The sequence below is a fragment of the Neomonachus schauinslandi genome, chromosome 1 (assembly GCF_002201575.2).
Source record: "Neomonachus schauinslandi chromosome 1, ASM220157v2, whole genome shotgun sequence".
Classification (NCBI taxonomy): Eukaryota; Metazoa; Chordata; class Mammalia; order Carnivora; family Phocidae; genus Neomonachus; species Neomonachus schauinslandi.
The window spans coordinates 90,783,589-90,803,878 of NC_058403.1; the positions used below are offsets into that span (position 1 = coordinate 90,783,589).

The 20,290-nt window shown below is 34.7% G+C and overlaps 1 protein-coding gene across 1 annotated transcript in view; it reads right to left on the bottom strand.

Annotated features, from left to right (window-relative positions):
• Nucleotides 1–13,325: 13,325 nt before the first annotated feature.
• Nucleotides 13,326–20,290, bottom strand: part of ECT2 (epithelial cell transforming 2) — a 58,393-nt gene continuing 51,428 nt past the window's right edge. The window contains 4 exon segments of the mRNA XM_044914806.1: nt 13,326–13,370; nt 13,372–13,548; nt 15,183–15,329; nt 16,443–16,550. Coding sequence (XP_044770741.1) covers nt 13,326–13,370; nt 13,372–13,548; nt 15,183–15,329; nt 16,443–16,550 — 477 coding nt within the window.

Sequence of the window (20,290 nt, forward strand, 5' to 3'; positions counted from 1 at the left end):
TGCTAGGAATTGACAATCTAGTTTAACAGATAAATTAGACACCCTCCCCCCCCCAAACGTAACAAAATGTAAGTTCTAGGATGCAGGCAAACACAGAATGCTGCTAGAACAGGTAGCAGGGAAACTAACCGAGCCTGAGAAAAAGAGTAGAGCAACGAGTAAGGCATATTAAAGGAGAGAAGAGTTAAGCAGAAAAGGAAAGCAAGGGCATTCTAGGAAGAGGGTACAGTATTGATAAGGAGATAGAATAAGAGTGGAGAACATTCTGGGAAGGTTTTATATGGGGAAGTGGTGAGTGGGAGCTCTAAAGAGGTAGGAAGGGGGCAGGGAGGATCATTATAATATTCTAAGAAGCATATATTTTTCTGGAAGTCTCTAGCAGACAGCGAAACCTTTTTAAGCAAGAAAATAACAGAATCATTTGTTTTTAAGAGATTACTATGGGGCACCTGGGTGGTGGTTAAGCATCAGTTGGTTAAGCGTCTGCCTTTGGCTCAGGCCATCCCAGGGTCCTGGGATGGAGCTCTGCCTTGGGCTCCCTACTCAGCGGGAGTCTGCTTCTCTTTCTCACCCTCTGTCCCTCCCCCAACTTGTGTGCTCTCGTCTCCTAAATAAATAAAATCTTTAAAAAATTAAAAAAAAAGATTACTCTGGCTCTAAAGGATGGACTGCAGAAGTAGAAGAATCTGTCATTTAGAAGGTAAATCAGGCACTTCCTAACCTACTTCAAATCCCTCCCACTGAAGCCTGTGCCTGAGTATGTGCTACCTACCTCTCACTTCTGCCCCAGGCCATTTCTGAGGCTTTGAGGTGTCAAAATTGCCCAGCATTCATCATGCAAATACATCCTGGAATTGCTGGAAACCTAACTTTAAAAAACTGGGGATGGAAGCAGAGAAATCAGTGCTTCCCCCAACAACAAATAAAATTTTTTCCACAGGACTGAGCAACCGTGGCTTGTGGTGGTGGCCAACTAGATGAAGCAAACTGTGTTGGATTTCCCATCTCTGTTTCTCCATTCCTACTCCCCAAGATAAACCACCTCAAAAAAATAATAATAATAAAAAATAAAACAAAAACACAATCTTGAACACAGCCTTGTTCCACATTCTGCTTTTGTGGAATGCAGGCTAGAACTAGATTACCACATAAATCCAGGAGAAAGTCATGTATACCTGAAACAAAGCATAGCAATTAGAATAGAGATGCAGGCATGGATTCATTTATAAGATCTTAAGGAGTGGGATCCCAGGCTGACTATGAAGAATAAGGAAGAGAGACAAGCCAAGGCATAGGATGATTCCCAGGAGTCTGGCTCACGTGACAGTGTGGCCGGTAATGTCATTCATAGAAAGATATAGAGGGGGGAAATAAAAAACAAAACAGTATTACAGGGGTGAAGGAAGAAGAAGAGACTTCAGATTTGAAACTACAAAGTGTGAGGTGGCTTTAAATCAGGGGATGTTTAACTTGGGAGCACCCAAATATACAAATCAATTAATAACCAACATAAAGAAACTCATTGATAATAATACAATTATAGTAGGGGACTTCAACACCCCACTTACAGCAATGGACAGATCATTTAAGCAGAAAATCAACAAGGAAACAATGGCTTTGAATGACCCACTGGACCAGATGGACTTAACAGATATATTCAGAGCATTTGATCCTTTAAAAGCAACAGAATACACATTTTTCCCGAATGCACATGGAACATTCTCCAGAATAGATCACATACTGGATCACAAATCAGCCCTCAACGAGTACAAAATGACTGAGATCATACCATGCATATTTTCAGACCACAGTGCTATGAAACTTGAAGCCAACCACAAGATAAAATTTGCAAAGACCACAAATACATAGAGGTTAAAGAACACCCTGATAAAGAATTAATGGGTTAACCAGGAAATTAAAGAATAAATTAAAAAAAAAAATACATGGAAGCAAATGAAAATGAAAACACAACAGTCCAAAACCTTTGGGATGCAGTAAAGGCAGTCCTAAGAAGGAAGTATATTGCAATACAGGCCTACAACAAGATGCAAGGAAAGTCTCAAATACACAACCAAACCTTATACCTTACGGAGCTAGAAAAGGAACAGCAAAGACAGCCTAAAGCCAGCAGAAGGGAAATATAAAGATTAAAGCAGAAATAAGCAATATAGAAACAAAAAAACTCAGAACAGATCAATGAAACTAAGAGCTGATTCTTTGAAAGAATTAATAAAATTCTTAATTAATAAAGCCCCTAGCCAGACTTATCAAAAAAGAAAAGAGAAAGGACCCAAATAAATAAAATCATGATGAGAGAGGAGAAATCACAACACTACAGAAATACAAACAATTTTATAAGAGAATATTATGAAAAATTATATGCCAACAAACTGGGCAATCTGGAAGAAATGGACAAATTCCTAGAAACTTATAAACTACCAACACTGAAACAGGAAGAAATAGAAAATGATATGGCAAAGAAATGGAATCAGTAATCAAAAATCTCCCAACAAATAAAAGTCCAGGGCCAAATAGCTTCCCAAGGGAATTCTACCAGACATTTAGAGAAGAGTTAATAACTATTCTTTTCAAACCGTTCCAAAAAATAGGAATGAAAGGAAAACTTCCAAACTCATTCTATGAGGCAAGCATTACCTTGATTCCAAAACCAGACAAAGACTCCACTAAAAAGGAGAATCACAGGCCAATATCCCTGATGAGCAAAGATATAAAAATTCTCAACAAGATACTAGCAAATCGAATCCAACAGTACATTAAAAGAACTGTTCACCGTGATCAAGTGGAATTTATTCCTCGGCCTCAGGAGTGATTCAATATTCTCAAATCAATCACCGTGATACACCACCTTAATAAAAGAAAGGATAAGAACCACATGATCCTCTCAATAGATGCAGAAAAAGCATTTGACAAAATACAGCATCCATTCTTGATTAAAAAAAAAAAAACCCTCAGCAAAGTAGGTAGAGATGGAACATACCTCAACCTCATAAAAGCCACATATGAAAGAGTCACAGCTAATACCATCCTCAATGGGGAAAAACTGAGAGCTTTTCCTCTACGGTCAGGAACAAGACAGGGATGTCCACTTTCACCATTGTTACTTAACATAGTACTGGAAGTCTTAGCCTCAGCAATCACACAACAAAAAGAAAAAGGCATCCAAATCAGCAAAAAAGAAGTCAAACTTTCACTATTTGCAGACAACATGATACTCTATGTAGAAAACCCAAAGACTCCACCAAAAAATTACTAGAACTAATACACGATTTCAGCAAAGTTGCAGGATATAAAATCAATGTATAGAAACCTGTTGTGTTTCTACATACCAATAATGAAGCAGCAGAAAAAAAAAAAATCAAGTAAGAGATCCCATTTACAACTGCACCAAAAACCGTAAGATACCTAGGAATAAATCTAACCAAAGGGGTGCAAGATCTGTACTCTGAAAACTGTAGAACACTTATGAAAGAAATTAAAAAGGACCCAAAGAAATGGAAAAGTATTCCATGCTCATGGATTGAAAGAACAAATACCATTAAAATGTCTATACTGCCAAAAGCAATTTACACATTTAATGCAATCCTTATCAAAATACCACCAGCATTTTTCACAGAGCTAGAACAAAAACAATCCTAAAATTTGTATGACACCACAAAAGACTGAATAGCCAAAGCAATCCTGAAAAAGAAAAGCAAAATGGGAGGCATCACATTACAAAGCTGTTTTATATTACAAAGCTGTAGTCATCAAGACAGTGTGGTACTGGCACAAAAACAGACACACAGATCAATGAAACAGAAGAGAGAGCCCAGAAATGGACCCACAACTACATGGTCAACTTACCTTCAACAAAGCAGGAAAGACTATCCCATGGAAAAAAGACAGCCTCTTCAACAAATGGTGTTGGGAAAACTGGACAGCCACATGCAGCAGAATGAAATTGGACCACTTTCTTACACCATACACAAAAATAAATTCAAAATGGATGAAAGACCTAAATGTGTGACAGGAAACCATCAAAATTCTAGAGGAGAATCCTAGAGCAGCAACCTTTTTGACCGCGGCCATACCAACTTCTTAACTAGATACATCTCTGGAGGCAAGGGAAAAAAAAACAAAAATGAACTACTGGGACTTCATCAATATAAAAAGCTTCTGCACAACAAAGTAAACAATCAACAAAACTAAAAGGCAGCCTAGGGAATGGGAGAAGGTTTTTGCAAATGACATATCTGATAAAGGGTTAGTATCCAAAATCTATGAAAAAGTTATCAAGCGCAACACCCAATAAAAAAATAATCCAGTTAAGAAATGGGCAGAAGACATGAATAGACATTTTTCCAATGAAGGCATCCAGATGGCCAACAGACATGTGAAAAGATGCTCAACATCAGGGAAATACAAATCAAAACCATGATGAGATACCACCTCACACCTTTTAGAAAAGGCTAAAATTAACAGCCAGATGTCAATGAGGATGTGGAGAAAGGAGATCCCTCTTACACTTTTGGTGGGAATGCAAACTGGTGCAAGCACTCTGGAAAACAGTGTGGAGTTTCCTCAAAAAGTTAAAAATAGAGCTACTCTATAATCCAGCAATTGCACTACCAGGTATTTACCCAAAGGATACAAAAATACAGATTTGAGGGGCACCTGGGTGGCCAAGTCAGTTAAGCATCAAGCTCTTGGTTTTGACTCAGGGTCGTTGAGATGGAGCCCTGTGTGGGGCTCGGACTCTTGGTTTCAGCTCAGGTCATGATCTTAGGGTCATGAGATTGAGCCCTTTGTCAGGCTGGAGCATGGAGCCTGCTTAAGATTCTCTCTGTCCCTCTTCCTTTGCCTGTCCCCCCCAACAATTCATGCTATTTCTCTCTTAAAAAAAAAAAAATACAGATTTGAAGGGTTACACACACCCTGATGTTTATAGCATTATCAACAAGAGCCAAACTCTGTTAAGAGCCCAAGTGTCCATCAAGTGATGAAGGGATAGAGATGTGTTATGTATCTACAATGGAATATTACTCAGCCATCAAAAAGAATGAAATCTTGCCATTTGCAGCAACATGGATAGAGCTGGAGTGTATTATGCTAAGCAAAATAAGTCAGTCAGAGAAAGACAAACACCATATGATTTCACTCATATGTGGAATTTAGGAAACAAAACAGATGAACATGTGGGAAGGGAGAGAAAAAGAGGAGTAGGCAAACTATAAGAGACTCAATGGTAGAGAACAAACTGAAGGTTGATGGAGGGAGGTGGATGGGGGATTAGCTAAATGGGTGATGGGTATTAAGGATGGCACTTGTTATGATAAGCACTGGGTATTATTTTTTTTAAGATTTTATTTACTTGAGGAAGAGAGAGAGAGCATGAGCAGAGGTAGGGGCAAAGGGACAAGCAGACTCCCCATTGCGTGGGGAGCCTGACACAGGGCTTAATCCCAGGACCCCAAGATCATGACCTGAGCCAAAATCAGAAACCCAACCGACTGAGCCACCAAGGTGGCCCAGCACTGGGTATTATATGTTAAGTGATGAATCACAAATTCTACTCCTGAAATCCATATTACACTGTATGTAAACTAATTAGAATTTAAATAAAAATTTGGAAGAAAACAAAATTAAATAAAAAATTAAAAAAATAAAATCAGGGGATGTTTTACAAATAGATATAGTTTTATAGATATATATGTATATTGATATGAATATAGACGTAGAGATAGAGATATACATACATACATAAAATAGTATAATGTGAGTATATAAGATGCAAAGAAATAAGGACCAAGATGAATATTTGGGGAGCAGCTACATGTAAGAGATCGGAAAAGATTATTTTATACACTCAAAGATATATATTGAGATGTAGCTCAATAGGTAGGAGGGAAAAAAGTAGTGACACAAATTCCAAAGGAGGAAAGAGTATTTACAAAAGGAGGGAATGATGCATCAAAGAGAATAAAATACCTAGGAATAAATTTAACAAAGGAGGTGAAAGATCTGTACACTGATACTATAAGACATTAATAAAAGAAACTGAAAGAGATTCAAATAATTGGAAAGATAGTCCATGCTCATGGATTGGAAGAATTAATATTGTTAAGATGTCAACACTAGGGGCGCCTGGGTGGCTCAGTTGTTAAGCGTCTGCCTTCAGCTCAGGTCATGATCCTGGAATCGAGCCCTGCATCGGGCTCCCTGCTCGGTGGGAGGCCTGCTTCTCCCTCTTCCACCCCTCTGCTTGTGTTCCCTCTCTCGCTGTGTCTCTCTCTGTCAAATAAATAAATAAATAAATCTTTAAAAAAAAAGATGTCCACACTATCCAAAGCAATCTTGATTCAATGCAGCTCCTATCAAAATTCCAACAGCATTTTTCACAAAAACAGAACAAACAATCCTAAAATTTGTATGGAACCACAGAAGACCCAAATAGCCAAAGCAATCCTGAAAAAGGGCAGAGCTGGAGGCATCACACTCCCTGATTCCAAACTATATTACAAAGCTATAGTAACCAAAACAGTATGGTATTGGCATAAAAACACATACACTGATCAATGGAACAAATGAGGAGCCCACAAATAAATTCATGAATATATGGTCAATTTATTTACAACAAAGGAGCCAAGAATATAGTGTGGAAAGGACGTCTCTTTGATAAACAGTGTTGGGAAAACTGGTTAGCCATGAGCAAAAGAATCAAACTAGACCGTTATCTCCAACATGGACAAAAAATTAACTCAAAATGGATTAAAGACTTGAGTAAGACATGAAACTGTAAAACTCTTAGAAGAAAAATAGGTGGTAAGTTCCCGGACATTGGTCTTGGCAATTATTTTTTGGATTTGACACCAGAAGCCAAGGCAATCCATAAAAGCAAAAATACACAAGCTTGGACATCAAACAAAAGGTTCTGCACAGCAAAGGAAACCATCAACAAAATGAAAAGGCAACCTACTGAATATAAGAAAATATCTGCAAATCATGTATTACAACTCAACAGTGAAAAAACAATCCAATTTAAAAATGAGTAAAAGACCTGAAGAGGCATTTTCCAAAGACATACAGATGACCATCAGGTACATGGGAATGTGCTCAACATCACTAATTATCAAGAAAATGCAAATTCGAATGCAATGAGTTATCCATTCATACGGGTTAGAATGGCTATTAGCAGAAAGGTAAAAGATAACAAGAGTTGGGGGGCACCTGGGTGGCTCAGTCATTAAGCAGCTGCCTTCGGCTCAGGTCATGATCCCAGGGTCCTGGGATCGAGCCCCACATCGGGCTCCCTGCTCTGTGGGAGGCCTGCTTCTCCCTCTCCCACTCCCCCTGCTTGTGCTCCCTCTCTCGCTGTGTCTCTCTCTGTCAAACAAATAAATAAAATCTTTAAAAAAAAAAAAAAAGATAACAAGAGTTGGTAGAAATGTGGGGAAAAGCAAACCTTTGTGAATTATTGGTGGAAATAAATGTAAATTGGTACAGTCACTATGGAAAGGAGTATAGAAGTACCTCAAAAAATTAAAAATAGAACTACCATATGATCCAGCAATATTAACCATTTGGATTTTCTCAATTGTGAAATGCTTGTTTTTCTACATGGAAGTCTAATTTTTTTGGCTTTTTAGTTCTTTATAATACAATTCTGGATGAGTCCATCAATTATATATATTGTGAACATATACTCTGTGACTTTTGCTCTTAATGATATCTTTTCATGATTAGAAGTTCTTAATTTTAATGCAGATTTATCAATCTTTCTCACTATAATTATCTTAAACATAGTGACACATTTAAGCAGTATTTTCCACCCTGTACAGATTAAGATACTTTCCTATATTATCTAGTAAAATCTTTAGTTTTACCTTTCATATTTACATCTCTAATTCCCCTGGAATTCATTTTGTGTAGAGTGTGAAAAAGAGATTAGATTTTTCTTTTTAAAGAAAAATATACCTATTTTTCTCAGTATTATTTATCGAATAGACTGTCTTCACTGTTTTAAAGTGCACTTTTGTCTGTTTATCGGTTTTCAATTATGATCCACTAATTTGTGTTCAGTGCACCAAGACTTCCAATATCTCGCTGTCCTGATACTATAGTTTTATAATAAACCTTGTTTCTGATAGAGCAAGTTCTCTCACCTCTTCAACTGATTGGTCATATCACACAAAGTGTTCTTTGTATATCCATATACATTCTGGAAACAATTTGTCATGTTACACACACACACACACACACACACACACAACTTGTATTTTGATTGGCTTGGATTTCTATCAATTTCCCACACCTGGTAATTTCCATATTTTTAATCTCAGTTATACACTAAAATTATTTTTAAGTTGTATTTCATATATGTTTGATATTTGTTAGGACACCCACTCTGACTGTATTTAGTCATGTTGCCCAAAAGTCCTTAGTTGGAATTTTAAGAAGAACAGTGGCTGAGTTTTATTAAATGACCTTATAGAATCTATTGATAAATCATGTTTTTTTCTCCTATAAATTGTCAATAAGTCATATTCGTAAAGTTCCAAATATTGAACTACACTTGTAATCTTGAAAGAACCCTATTTGATGCAGTAAAATCCCTAAAACAATTCAAAAGACTCTTTAGCATTAATATTGGATCCATCTGGGAACCTGATTCCCATTTTGGCTCCCTAATAGTGCAGAGTTGAGAAATCAACTTGAATCAAACTATTTGAGTCTAAGAAGGCTGAAATAATAGATGAGAATATATTCAGACTTAAGATTAATGTAATGCACCACTATCTTGTAATCATGCAGTATGTCACAGGACTGATTTTTCTTTCAGTCAAGGGAAGTGTGTTTCATTTACCAGGATCATTTTGTCAGTTTTAGACCTACTATGTTTATTAGTCATTCCAATGGTCATATATTGATTAGACTGTATTTTAATTGTACTTCTAGACTTAATTGTTCATTTATTTAGAATGATTGCTTCTATATTCATAATTGAAATTAATCAGTACTTTTCTTTCTTATAATCTTTTAAAATGTTGATATAAAGCTTATGTTAACTTCATGAAATGAACTGGATAGCTGCCAATCTTTTTTAATTCTGCAAAGTAGGACTATTACTATACATTAAATAGCCTTTAAATGCTGGAACTCAGCTTTAAAATCATTTGGAATTTGCATCTTTTTTAACAGTACATATTTACCTTTCTAACTTGTGCTATTTATTGGGCCATTAGAATTTTCTACTTCCTCTTGAGTCAACTTTGGCTTACTTTGCCTAGTCCTCCACATTTTCAAATTTGCTATGGAGTTAAACATTTTCTTATGTCTCATACATGTGATTCTTTATTGATATGGTTCTATATTCTTCAATATATCATGTATGAATTATATGGTATAACCCACAAATACAAGAATGGGTTAACATTATAAAATATATTAATATAATGAAACAGATTAAAGATCAATGAATAAAACATTTTCTCAATAGAGAAGGTTAATTTTATATAATATCCATACACGATAAAGCATCTTAACAGGTAAAGAATATAAACAAACTTTTTAATTTGTTAATGGTGATATACCAAAAATACTAGATCTTAGAGCAGGTATCATTACTGAGAAAAACTAGAGGATTCCTTTTAAAGTTAAAATTAACTACCTGCTAATATTTTGCCAGTGTTCATCAAATACATTTCCAACTTCATGCCTTATCTCAGGTCATTTCCTCTCCCTAGAAACACCATACTTTTGGAGGGAATCAAAGCTCCATCTCCAATAAAATGATAAAAGCTGTGTAATCTCTGCCAGAAAAATGCATACATGCACTAAACACAAAATTTTATATAAACTATCATAGGATTCACTACTTCCATCCTGCAAAAGATTCCAGATTAAAAGCTTCTGTCCTGGAGCGCCTGGGTGGCTCAGTCCATTAAGTGTCTGACTTCAGCTCGGGTCATGATCTCAGGGCCCTGGGATCAAGCCCCCCATCAAGCTCCATGCTCAGCGGGGAGTCTGTTTCTCCCTCTTCCTATGCCCCCCCCCAACCCCTGCTCATGCTCTCCCTCTCTCAAATAAATAAAATTTTTTTAAAAATTGCTGTCCTACATATAGCTCAGTATACATAATGCTTAAAAATATTAATGGAGAAAGGAACAAGCAGATATATAGGCAAGCAAATATATGAGAGAAGTTGATTCAAACATTCATACTGACCTATGAAAATCTGTGTAAAGGAATTGTTTAAAACATGAAACACGCGTGCCTGGGTGGCTCAGGTGGTAGCATGTCCAACTCTTGATTTCAGCTCAGGTCATGATCTCAGGGTCATGGAACTGAGCCCTGCATCGGGCTCCATGCTCAGCAGGGAGTCTACTTGAGATTCTCATTCTCCCTCTCCTTCCCTTCCCTCCCCACTATCTCTCTCTCTCTAAAATAAAGAAATAAATCTTTAGGGCCGCCTGGGTGGCTCAGTTTTTAAGTTTCTGCCTTCGGCTCAGGTCATGATCCCAGGGTCCTGGAATCGAGCCTCGCATCGGGCTCCCTGCTTAGCAGGAAGCCTGCTTCTCCCTCTCCCACTCCCCCTGCTTGTGTTCCTGCTCTCACTGTGTCTCTCTCTGTCAAATAAATAAATAAAATCTTTAAAAAAAATAAATAAATCTTTAAAAACAACAAAAAACATGAAACAAAATATACTTGAGTTTTAAGTATTTATTTACAAAGTTCTTACTAATACAACTGCTTTTAAAATATATCAATAAAGAGTGATTTACTATTTAAAAATGGCAAATATTTGGCATAGAAAAAATCTATATAGTCAGTTAAAGTATTAAAGCAGATGACTGAAAATTGTTAAATGACAGTTAAATGTTTGCAGTACTCCCTACACAGATAGGAAATAAAAATTCATTTGTTCATAGAAACTTGATTATTTTGTATCACTGACTATAAAAAAAAACCTATTGTGAAAATTAACATCAGGGATTGAAAGATATTTTACAATAGCAAATAAATGTATTTTGATTTTACATTTAATTATGGGACCAAAATAAAAGGTAGACCATACACATATCTATGTATTTTACAGCAGATTAGTAAAACTGATGCCCATTTTAGAAGTATTTCATAAAGAGTGTAACAGTCTATACCACAATTTCCCCATGGTCTTACCCTTCAAAATAAAATTCCTCACACTATCAAACTAAATGAAGATTTGCTAGTGGCTAAAATCACCCAAAATATATGGCCCCTGAAAAAGTTACAAGTATACACCAATACCATGTTTGTCAAAATACACATTATTTTTTAATCTTTGTTCTTATCTCAATCTGCAAAAATATTTTGGAACCATCTCCTTTAACTATTATTCTTGTTAATAAGGGCAAATCTTTTAAAATCCACACTCTAGATCTTGACAACATTTGAGAATAAAATAAATTGCAACAGGAGCAGCTAAATAACTACTTCAAACAGCACATGTGAAACAAGTCCCCACTACTAACCAGAAATCTGTGCAGGGGTTTTATCTAGTACATTCTGTGATATCACTTAATTTCTTCACAAATTGAGATACACAAATAGGCATTTCCAAAAATTCATTCATGGACACTATACAGAGAGATTCACAGCAGTATTTGGCATCCACCAATAAAATTTATTTACTATTATCAAGTTGCAAAGCTACTAATATCATGAATAACTTAAATTATTGGTCTTCGAATGAAGGATTTGAGCAAAGAGAAAAATTACATCAAAATCAATATAATTTTTTACATGAATTAACTCAAAATATCTAAGAGGTTAACCTTACTCTTTCAAGAAGAAAATCAAATGACATAGTTTTAGTGTTACCTATATTCTTTCCAGCTTTCACCGAGTGCTAATGACAAGTACCATTTAAGTCAGTTTCTTATTTGAGTATGAAGTGTTTATAAGTTGCTATAAATTAAGATTTTTTAAGTTTCATATCAAATGAGTTGTAGATCTGCTTAAAGTATGACTTCTTCTTTCAAAGAAGGAAGGCAAGCTGACAAGGGAGGGAGATGGGATACCCTGTAAAGATAAGACAAATACTTTTATATTTAAATTTTTCTTTTCAAAAATTTTAAAATAGTTTAGCATCATGCATATTATTTTACAAATTAACACAACAATTAATTTTAAAACATCTGAAAATTCTAAACTCTTTAAATAAAAGAATTTAAATTAGGGGAAGGGGATAGGAAGAAAACATAATTAAAACTATTTTAGCATTCTGAAAACAAAAAAACAAATGGACAGACTAGTTAACTACATATTAACTCAATTGGTTTACTGCTAATAGGGTATTTCTGTGTGATATTAAAGACTTTCAGGTTCTTTAAAAAAATTATAAATTAGTAAGTTTTTGAGGTAAAAAGACAAACTCTAGTGGTTTCTTATTCATAAAGCAAAATTAAGAGGAGTAAAATTACTTCACGAAAAAAAATTCTCTAAAATTAAAGGTCATACATTCCTAGAGAGTTTCTGTGTTATGTGTGCAATCCATAGCAAAATAGCAGCAATTCTGATAAGAGATTATTAAGTTACTAAGCTATCTAAATTTATTGTTTCAGAGGTCAAAGTTAAATATCATCAGAATTTTCAATAATAACAAAGGAACATGCACAAGAACACCAAAAACTGAAGAGCAGATGTAAATCAAAATGAATTATAAAGAAAGTTACTGCTTTATTTTAACATACATGAATGTCTAACTGTAACTAAACTTAGAGCCAACAAGGTAGCTGGCTGTAAGTTCTCATCAACAAGGTAGTAAAATGTAGTATTTAAAGAGCTAGGTTGGTAAAGTATTACCATTCAGGTGATAACAAAGATGATTTAAGTAGATAGTATAAAAGCTTACATTTTCTTCAAGTAAAACGTTTATGATTTGCCATATTAAAAAGCATGAATTTTATATAAATGCCATAAATCTAAGATTAAGAATCAGATTTGGAATAAAAATCTACTTTACATCAAAATTATTACTATTCTTTAAAACGATCATTTTCATAAACAGGAACATTTCTAATGGGATTGAATTTTTCTGGACTTAAGAATAAATTACCTAGTAAAAAATATTTTTATGTGTCAATACACAAGGAAACTCTATTAAGCCTAAATTGTTGTGAATTCAAAGCAGTTATAAAGTTTTGAATTTAAAAGTCCCCACCCACCTAATAACGATTCAGTGAAGAAAGAATGCTTTCTTTTTTCACAAATACAAATTTCAAATAGCTAATAAGCTCACATTAAACTTTCACGAGGCTTGTTTCCATTACTGGTTGGCATATCTCCTAATTCTTCACAAATGTCAAAGATGACTTGGATAGGACTTTTTTTGAAATTTGAAAAATCAATAGTTCCTTCTAGTATCTCTGAAAAACTAGCTCGTGAGGCAGAATGACGGATAGATCGAAACCAGGAGTTTTGAGAGCGCCCACCAGTAGAGTTTGAGCGCTGTACATAAACATGCTTAGTAAATCCAATTATATTGCTTGTGGAAACAGAATGGACAATCTGTTAGAACGGAAATAAGCAATTGAGAAGAGGACATGAATGTCTTAAAGATATTTTAGGTACTTCTTATTTATATTATCTACATAAAAGTGACAAAACCATAAATAATTTTCTAAAAATTTTCTGTAAAATCAAATTACATTCATTTGAAAAGCAATGCTTACAATAGTTACATAGCTATATAGATGCAGGATATAAAGAAGGGACAGTACTTTGGCCTAACTGCATTTTGTCCATCTTAATTCATTTTCATTTATCAAATTTCTTGGCATATATTTATATTATCAAGCTCAACTTCCCTCCCATTGGAAGGTTAACCTTCCTCCAAAATTTGTATAAATATACTCATAGATTCAACTCTAAGTCTCTGAGTTAAGACTTAGACTTAACTGGCTTTTAAAAAAATAAGAGTTATTGAGTATTAAGTACCTTATCTATAAATTTTATATAATAAAAGGTAACCAGGCCACTCACTAGGAACTGTTCAAAGCATCTTGTATATATTAACTTATTTAATCCTTACAACTACTACTTTAAATTCATCTTACTGATAGTGAAATTGAAACAGAGAGATCTTTAATAACTTCCCAAAAGTCATACAGCTAGCAAATAGCAGAGCCAGGATTTGAACATGTGAGTTCCAGAGTTTATGCTCTTAACCACTATTCAAACTGCCTCTCATTAGATAATCACACTGTGTGTGTGTGTGTGTGTGTGTGTTTAGTCCTTATAGTAACACTATATGGTTAAGTACTATTAACCTCTTTTTTCCTCAGCTGTAAAAATGAGGATAAGAAGAGAATAAGAAACTTGCTGAAGGACACACAACTAAGAAGTAACAGTCACTTGCTTTTCTTAACCTTAGTAGGTTAGATCGATAATAATTTTACAAAGAACAGATGCATCACTCACATACTTAGAGACAGTAATAAATGTTAGAAGTATCCCTAATATTAATTATCTAATAATTCTGGTATCACTAGAAATTTGAATTATTCAGGAAATATTTAAAAATATACACATATGAATTCAGAATCCATATCATCCTTCAGCTTCAGAGGTTATATTCTACTCATCACAGAAATAGTTTAAAAAAACAAAACAAGGGCGCCTGGGTGGCTCAGTTGGTTGAGCAACTGCCTTTGGCCTAGGTCATGATCCTGGAGTCCCGGGATCGAGTCCCGCATCAGGCTCCCTGCTCAGCTAGGAGCCTGCTTCTCCCTCTGACCCTCCCCCCTCTCATGTGTTCTCTCTCGTTCTTGCTCTCTCAAATAAATAAATAAAATCTTTAAAAAAAAAAAACACAAAAAAAACAAAACAAAAAACCTCTATCTCAGCTATATTATTAGAGCCAATCTCCATAAACAGAACCATCATTATTTACATGTTTCTTTTCTTAGATTTTTGAATGTATCTCAATCTCAATAAAATTTCACATCAAACTATACACTAAGTATGTCTCTAGTTCATTAAGTGAAGTTTTTCTCAGTTACCTTTACCCAATAAAGAGGCTAAAAGTTTAGAGATTAAAAAAGAGAGTTATTAAGACTTTCATCTTCAAAAAGTTAACAAATTCCATACCAACTCCATAAATGTGAGTAAGTCATTTAGCCCATGAGATCAAAGTCACTTACTGCTAATGATGATGTGCTAGACAGACGACTCATCACATGCTTGTCATTGCTGGAAGGACTTCTTCCCTCCACTGAGCTTTGGGATGTCATAAGGGCCCTTCGCAGAGCTCTTTTTGGAGTTTTTGAGAAAGAGAATGCTCTTGTAACCTAGAGTTAAAAAGAGTCCCAATTAATTAAGCATACATAAATCTAATACAACTGTTAAGAACGTAAACAATGCCAAATATACATGAAGTTTTCCTACAAATAGTATATGTCAGAATTAGAATTTCTTTGGACAAAACAATGAGAAGATGAAGTAGTACACTGTAGATAGACTATTCCATCCTGCAATCATAAAGCACTACAGCCCAAAGGGAGAAAGAAAGCAGGAGGAAAAAACCTGGCCTGGGAGATTAGAAACCTGGGTTTTTATTGGATTCTGCTAAAATTTAGTTGTGAAATCTTTAATCCAAGGCCACTTGAACCTCAATTTATTTATTAAAAAAGTGAAAGAGCTCGTTTGAATCATTCAACATATTTATCTAGTATACATCATACACATTAAATGCTGGAAGATACAAAGATGGTTAAAGTAGAAGGCCTCCCCTCAAAAGCAAAGAAAACAACAAAAAATTGTAGATGATGGCTGCAAATTTTGCTCAAACTATTAAAATTCTAGTTCTACTTTTAAGAAGCCCCATTATATGGGCACCTGGATGGCTTAGTCGGTTAAGATCTGAATCTTGATTTTGCCTCAGGTCTTAATCTCAGGGTCGTGAGTTCAAGCCCCATGTTGGGCTCCATGCTCTGTTTAAATGAATAAATAAATAGCCCCATTACCAACATTCTTACATAGTCCTCAACTCTGATAAAGTAAGGGAAGTGATCTTCATCATTAGGAGACTGAAACATATTTATGGTCAGGAATAGATCCCAGGTCTCCCAATTCTGTCAGTGCCCTTTGCTGAAAAATATCTGAGGCAATATTTAAGATTAATGTACATATATCTACATCTAAACCACCACCAGTACATTTCTAGTGAAGCATGGGGCATAGAAGCATCACTATAACAAGAATGGGAGGGATAACAAGTTGTTATAATTACTGTGCAAAAGGATTTGCTGAACTAAAACTTATCTCTATGGGCTGTTTCCTAGAACGAAGAAAACAGCTGTGTTAAACTATCCTTATACTGGTGTTTATAGCAATATTATTTTAATATACTCTGAAAAATACATTTTGGAGATATGTTAAATAATAAGCTCACTAAGACTCACCTTTTTTGAAGTCTTTTTTATTGCTCTAGATGCTCTACTCAACGTACTGTCCATATCTTTAGTATTTACTTCAAAGGATTCTGGATCAGCACTGTAAATAAGATTCTCCTGTTGAAAAAATAATACTTTTTTATTATTTTTAAATAAATAAGGGTGCCTGGGTGGCTCAGTTGGCTAAGCAACTGCCTTCGGCTTAGGTCATGATCCCAGGGTCCTGGGATCGAGTCCCACATCGGGCTCCCGGCTCAGTGCGGAGCCTGCTTCTCCCTCTGACCCTCTCCCCTCTCATGCTGTTTCTCTCTCTCTCTCTCTCTCTCTCTCAAATAAATAAATAAATAAATAAAATCTTTTAAAAAATAAAATAAAATAACTAAGTAAAACAAAATAAAAATACACAACTGTTTCTAAAATCAAAGCTCTAATAAGCACATGGGAGTATATACAAATGAAGCTACTCAGGTTTTTTATATGCTTGACATAATTTCAACTCTGAAATATACTAATTTAAGGATGGCAAAAAAATAAGCATTCACTAAATGAAAAATTCATTGCAAGGACTATGGACACCAAAGCAACTGAAAAAAGAACTCAATATAAAATCTTTTTAACAACCCTAAAACCAACAAGTTAGAACCTTAGTGGACATAATGCTTAAGTATAAAGTCTGCTATAAAACCAAAACCAAGAAACAATTTCCTTGAGATAATCTCAAATTAAACTTAGACTTTTTCCTTTTTTCTTTCTTCCTCTACCAACATCTAAATGGATTCTAAATTGGAGGTTCTGATCCTATGATCAAGAGCTCCTAGGAGTGGCAATGGATAGAAATAAGAGGTAAGCAACCTCCCTGAAATCATGTGCAAAACTCTGTGTGTGCATAAATGCAAAGGACAGTTTTCTGAGGAGTAGGCTCATAGTTTATGTTACATTCTAAAAGGAGTCAAAAATTTCAGATAGGCCAAGAACCACTGATCAAAATTAACCTTAAATGAGACAACTAATCTCCAAGTAATCCAAAATATCACTTACTCAAATTACATTTGGGCTTTTTGAAAAAAGCAAGTGAGACAAAATGTCTTTGCATACTCCTATAACCAATCTGCAATTCAAAATTTATAGATCTAGGTCATGAATCAGTAAGTTTCCCCACTAGTCTAGCACTATTAAGACTATCCTCCACCACTGTCATTCTGTGGCTAGAGAGAATTTATACAACCTTGTGAATATTGGTTTTTCTGAAAATGTGCTCATATGCAAAATGTAGAAAATATCTGTATACTTAACCCACAGGAGTCATGAAACAAGATAATGCACAGTAGTCCTTTGAAATAAAATGTTAAACCCCCTTGCAAACAAATAGTCTTAAATATTATATTCTACAATTATAAATGCTTGCTTTGGCTCTCTGCCATTGACATCCACATAGACAGGCTTGGTTTTGCCAAAGCTGCTTAAAACAAGCAAGTCTGCCCTGCCTGCTCCAGACCCTCTCTTTCCACTTCGTCCACTTGCTGAAAGACTCAGTCACTTACCTAATCTTAATCAGGTAACAGTACTTGTAATCATCAATAACTTTTTAAAATGTTATAATTTTTTTCCTGAGTCAAAAAACAAAAACAAATACAAAAACAAAACACACACACACACACTTCCATTATAGAAAATTTGAAAGAAAAATTACCCACAAATGTCCTGGCCACTTGCTATTTACATTTAAACGTATTTCTTACATATATTTTTATATGCATAAATGTTTTATTTTAACAAAATTAGAGTGGTTCTATTCAGTTTTATATCATTTTTCAATTAGCTGTGTATTATGGCTTTTTTCCATTATTGTTAGATACTCAAAGGAATTACTATTAATGAGCAGATGATAAAAGTCTGATTATATGAGAATTAATTTTATTATTTCATTATTTTTTAACACAAAGTGCCTCTGCTTTCTTCTCATTAAGAAATAAACATCATAACATCAAAAAAATAAAATACTTAGGAATAAACTTAAAGAAATGAAAGATATACACTGTAAACTACAAAATGTTGTTGCTGAAAGGAATTAAAAAATACATGAATAAATGGAAAAACATCCTGTGTTCATGAATTGGAAGATTTAATATTAACACGTCAATAGTACCCAAAGCAATCTACAGATTCAATGAAATCCTTATCAAAATCTCAGTGACTTTCTTGCAAAGAAAAAAAAAAATTCATTCCAAAATTCATATGGAATCACATGTGACTCCAAATAGCCAAGACAATCCTGGAAAAAAGTACAAAGTTGGAAGTCTCAAACTTCTTGGTTTAAAAACCTACTACTAAGGGGCGCCTGGGTGGCTCAGTTGGTTGAGCATCTGACTTTTGATTTCAGCTCAGGTCATGATCTTGGGGTCATAGGATTGAGCCCCCCGTCGGGCTCCTCCCTCAGCGGGGAGGCTGCTGGAGAGTCTCTCTCTCCCTCTCCCTCTGCCCCTCTTCCCACCCCCTCACACTCTCTCTCTCTCTCTAAAATAAATGATTCTTAAAAAAAAAAAAACAAAAACCACCTACTACTATAATCAAAATGGTACTGTACTGGCATAAGATACAGAATAGAAATGGAATGAAACAGAATAGAGAGCCTAGAAATAAAGCCTCATGTAATATGGTCAAATGATTTGACAAGGGCATCAAGACTATTCAATAGGAAAAGGAGGACAGTCTTTTCAACAAATGGTGCTAAGAAAACTAGATATCCACAGGCAAAAGAATAAAGTTGGATCCTTACCTTATAGCACACACAAAAATTAACTCAAAATGGATCAAAGATTTAAATATAAGAGCTAAAAACTATACAACTCTTAGAAGACAAAGAAAACATAGGTCGAAAGCCTCAAGACACTAGATTTAACAGTGCTATCTTAGATATAACACCAGAGGCAGAGGCAACAAAAGAAAAACAGGAAAACTAGATGTCACAAAAATTGGTAAATGTTGTGCAAAAGACACTATCAATAAAATAGGTAGCAATCCACAGAATGGGAGAAAACATAAATCATTTATCTAAATATATCTGAGAAAGGATTAATATCCAGAATATATAGAGAATGCCTAAAACTCAACATCAAAAAAAATAAATAAATAACGGATTCAACATTCACCACCTACACCTACATTTTCTTACAGGTTTTTGAAATGGTTTCACTTTTAACTCGCAAATCTACCTATAAACTTATATGGATATAAGGTTAGGATATACATCTAATTTTTCCTATGTATTTAACCAACTATCGTAGCACCATATGTTAACAATCTTATTAAATTGTTAAAGTACTATATTTATCATACAATAAAGTCTTATTTCAAGAATATTTATTCTTTTCTTTCTTTTTTTTTTTTAATTTTATTTATTTATTTATTTGAGAGAGAGAGAATGAGAGACAGAGAGCATGAGAGGGAGGAGGGTCAGAGGGAGAAGCAGACTCCCCACCGATGCGGGACTCGATCCTGGGACTCCAGGATCATGACCTGAGCCGAAGGCAGTCGCTTAACCAACTGAGCCACCCAGGCACCCAACATTTATTCTTTTCGTTGTGCAGTAGTGTTCTGATCATTGTAACTTTAAAAATACAATGTAATATCTCATAAAAGAAGTACTGTTCTTTACTTTTTTATTGTTGCTTTTTCTTTAAAAATTATCTTTGGAATCATTCTGTCAAAATCCAAAATTTCCTGTAGGATTTTATAAGAACTACAATGAATTGACATCTTCATGCTACTACTCCACATTCTCATTTAGGAACATCATAGATTTCTTTGTAAAGTATTATATAGTTTTCTTAAAATAGAAAACTTTCATTTATTTCTTA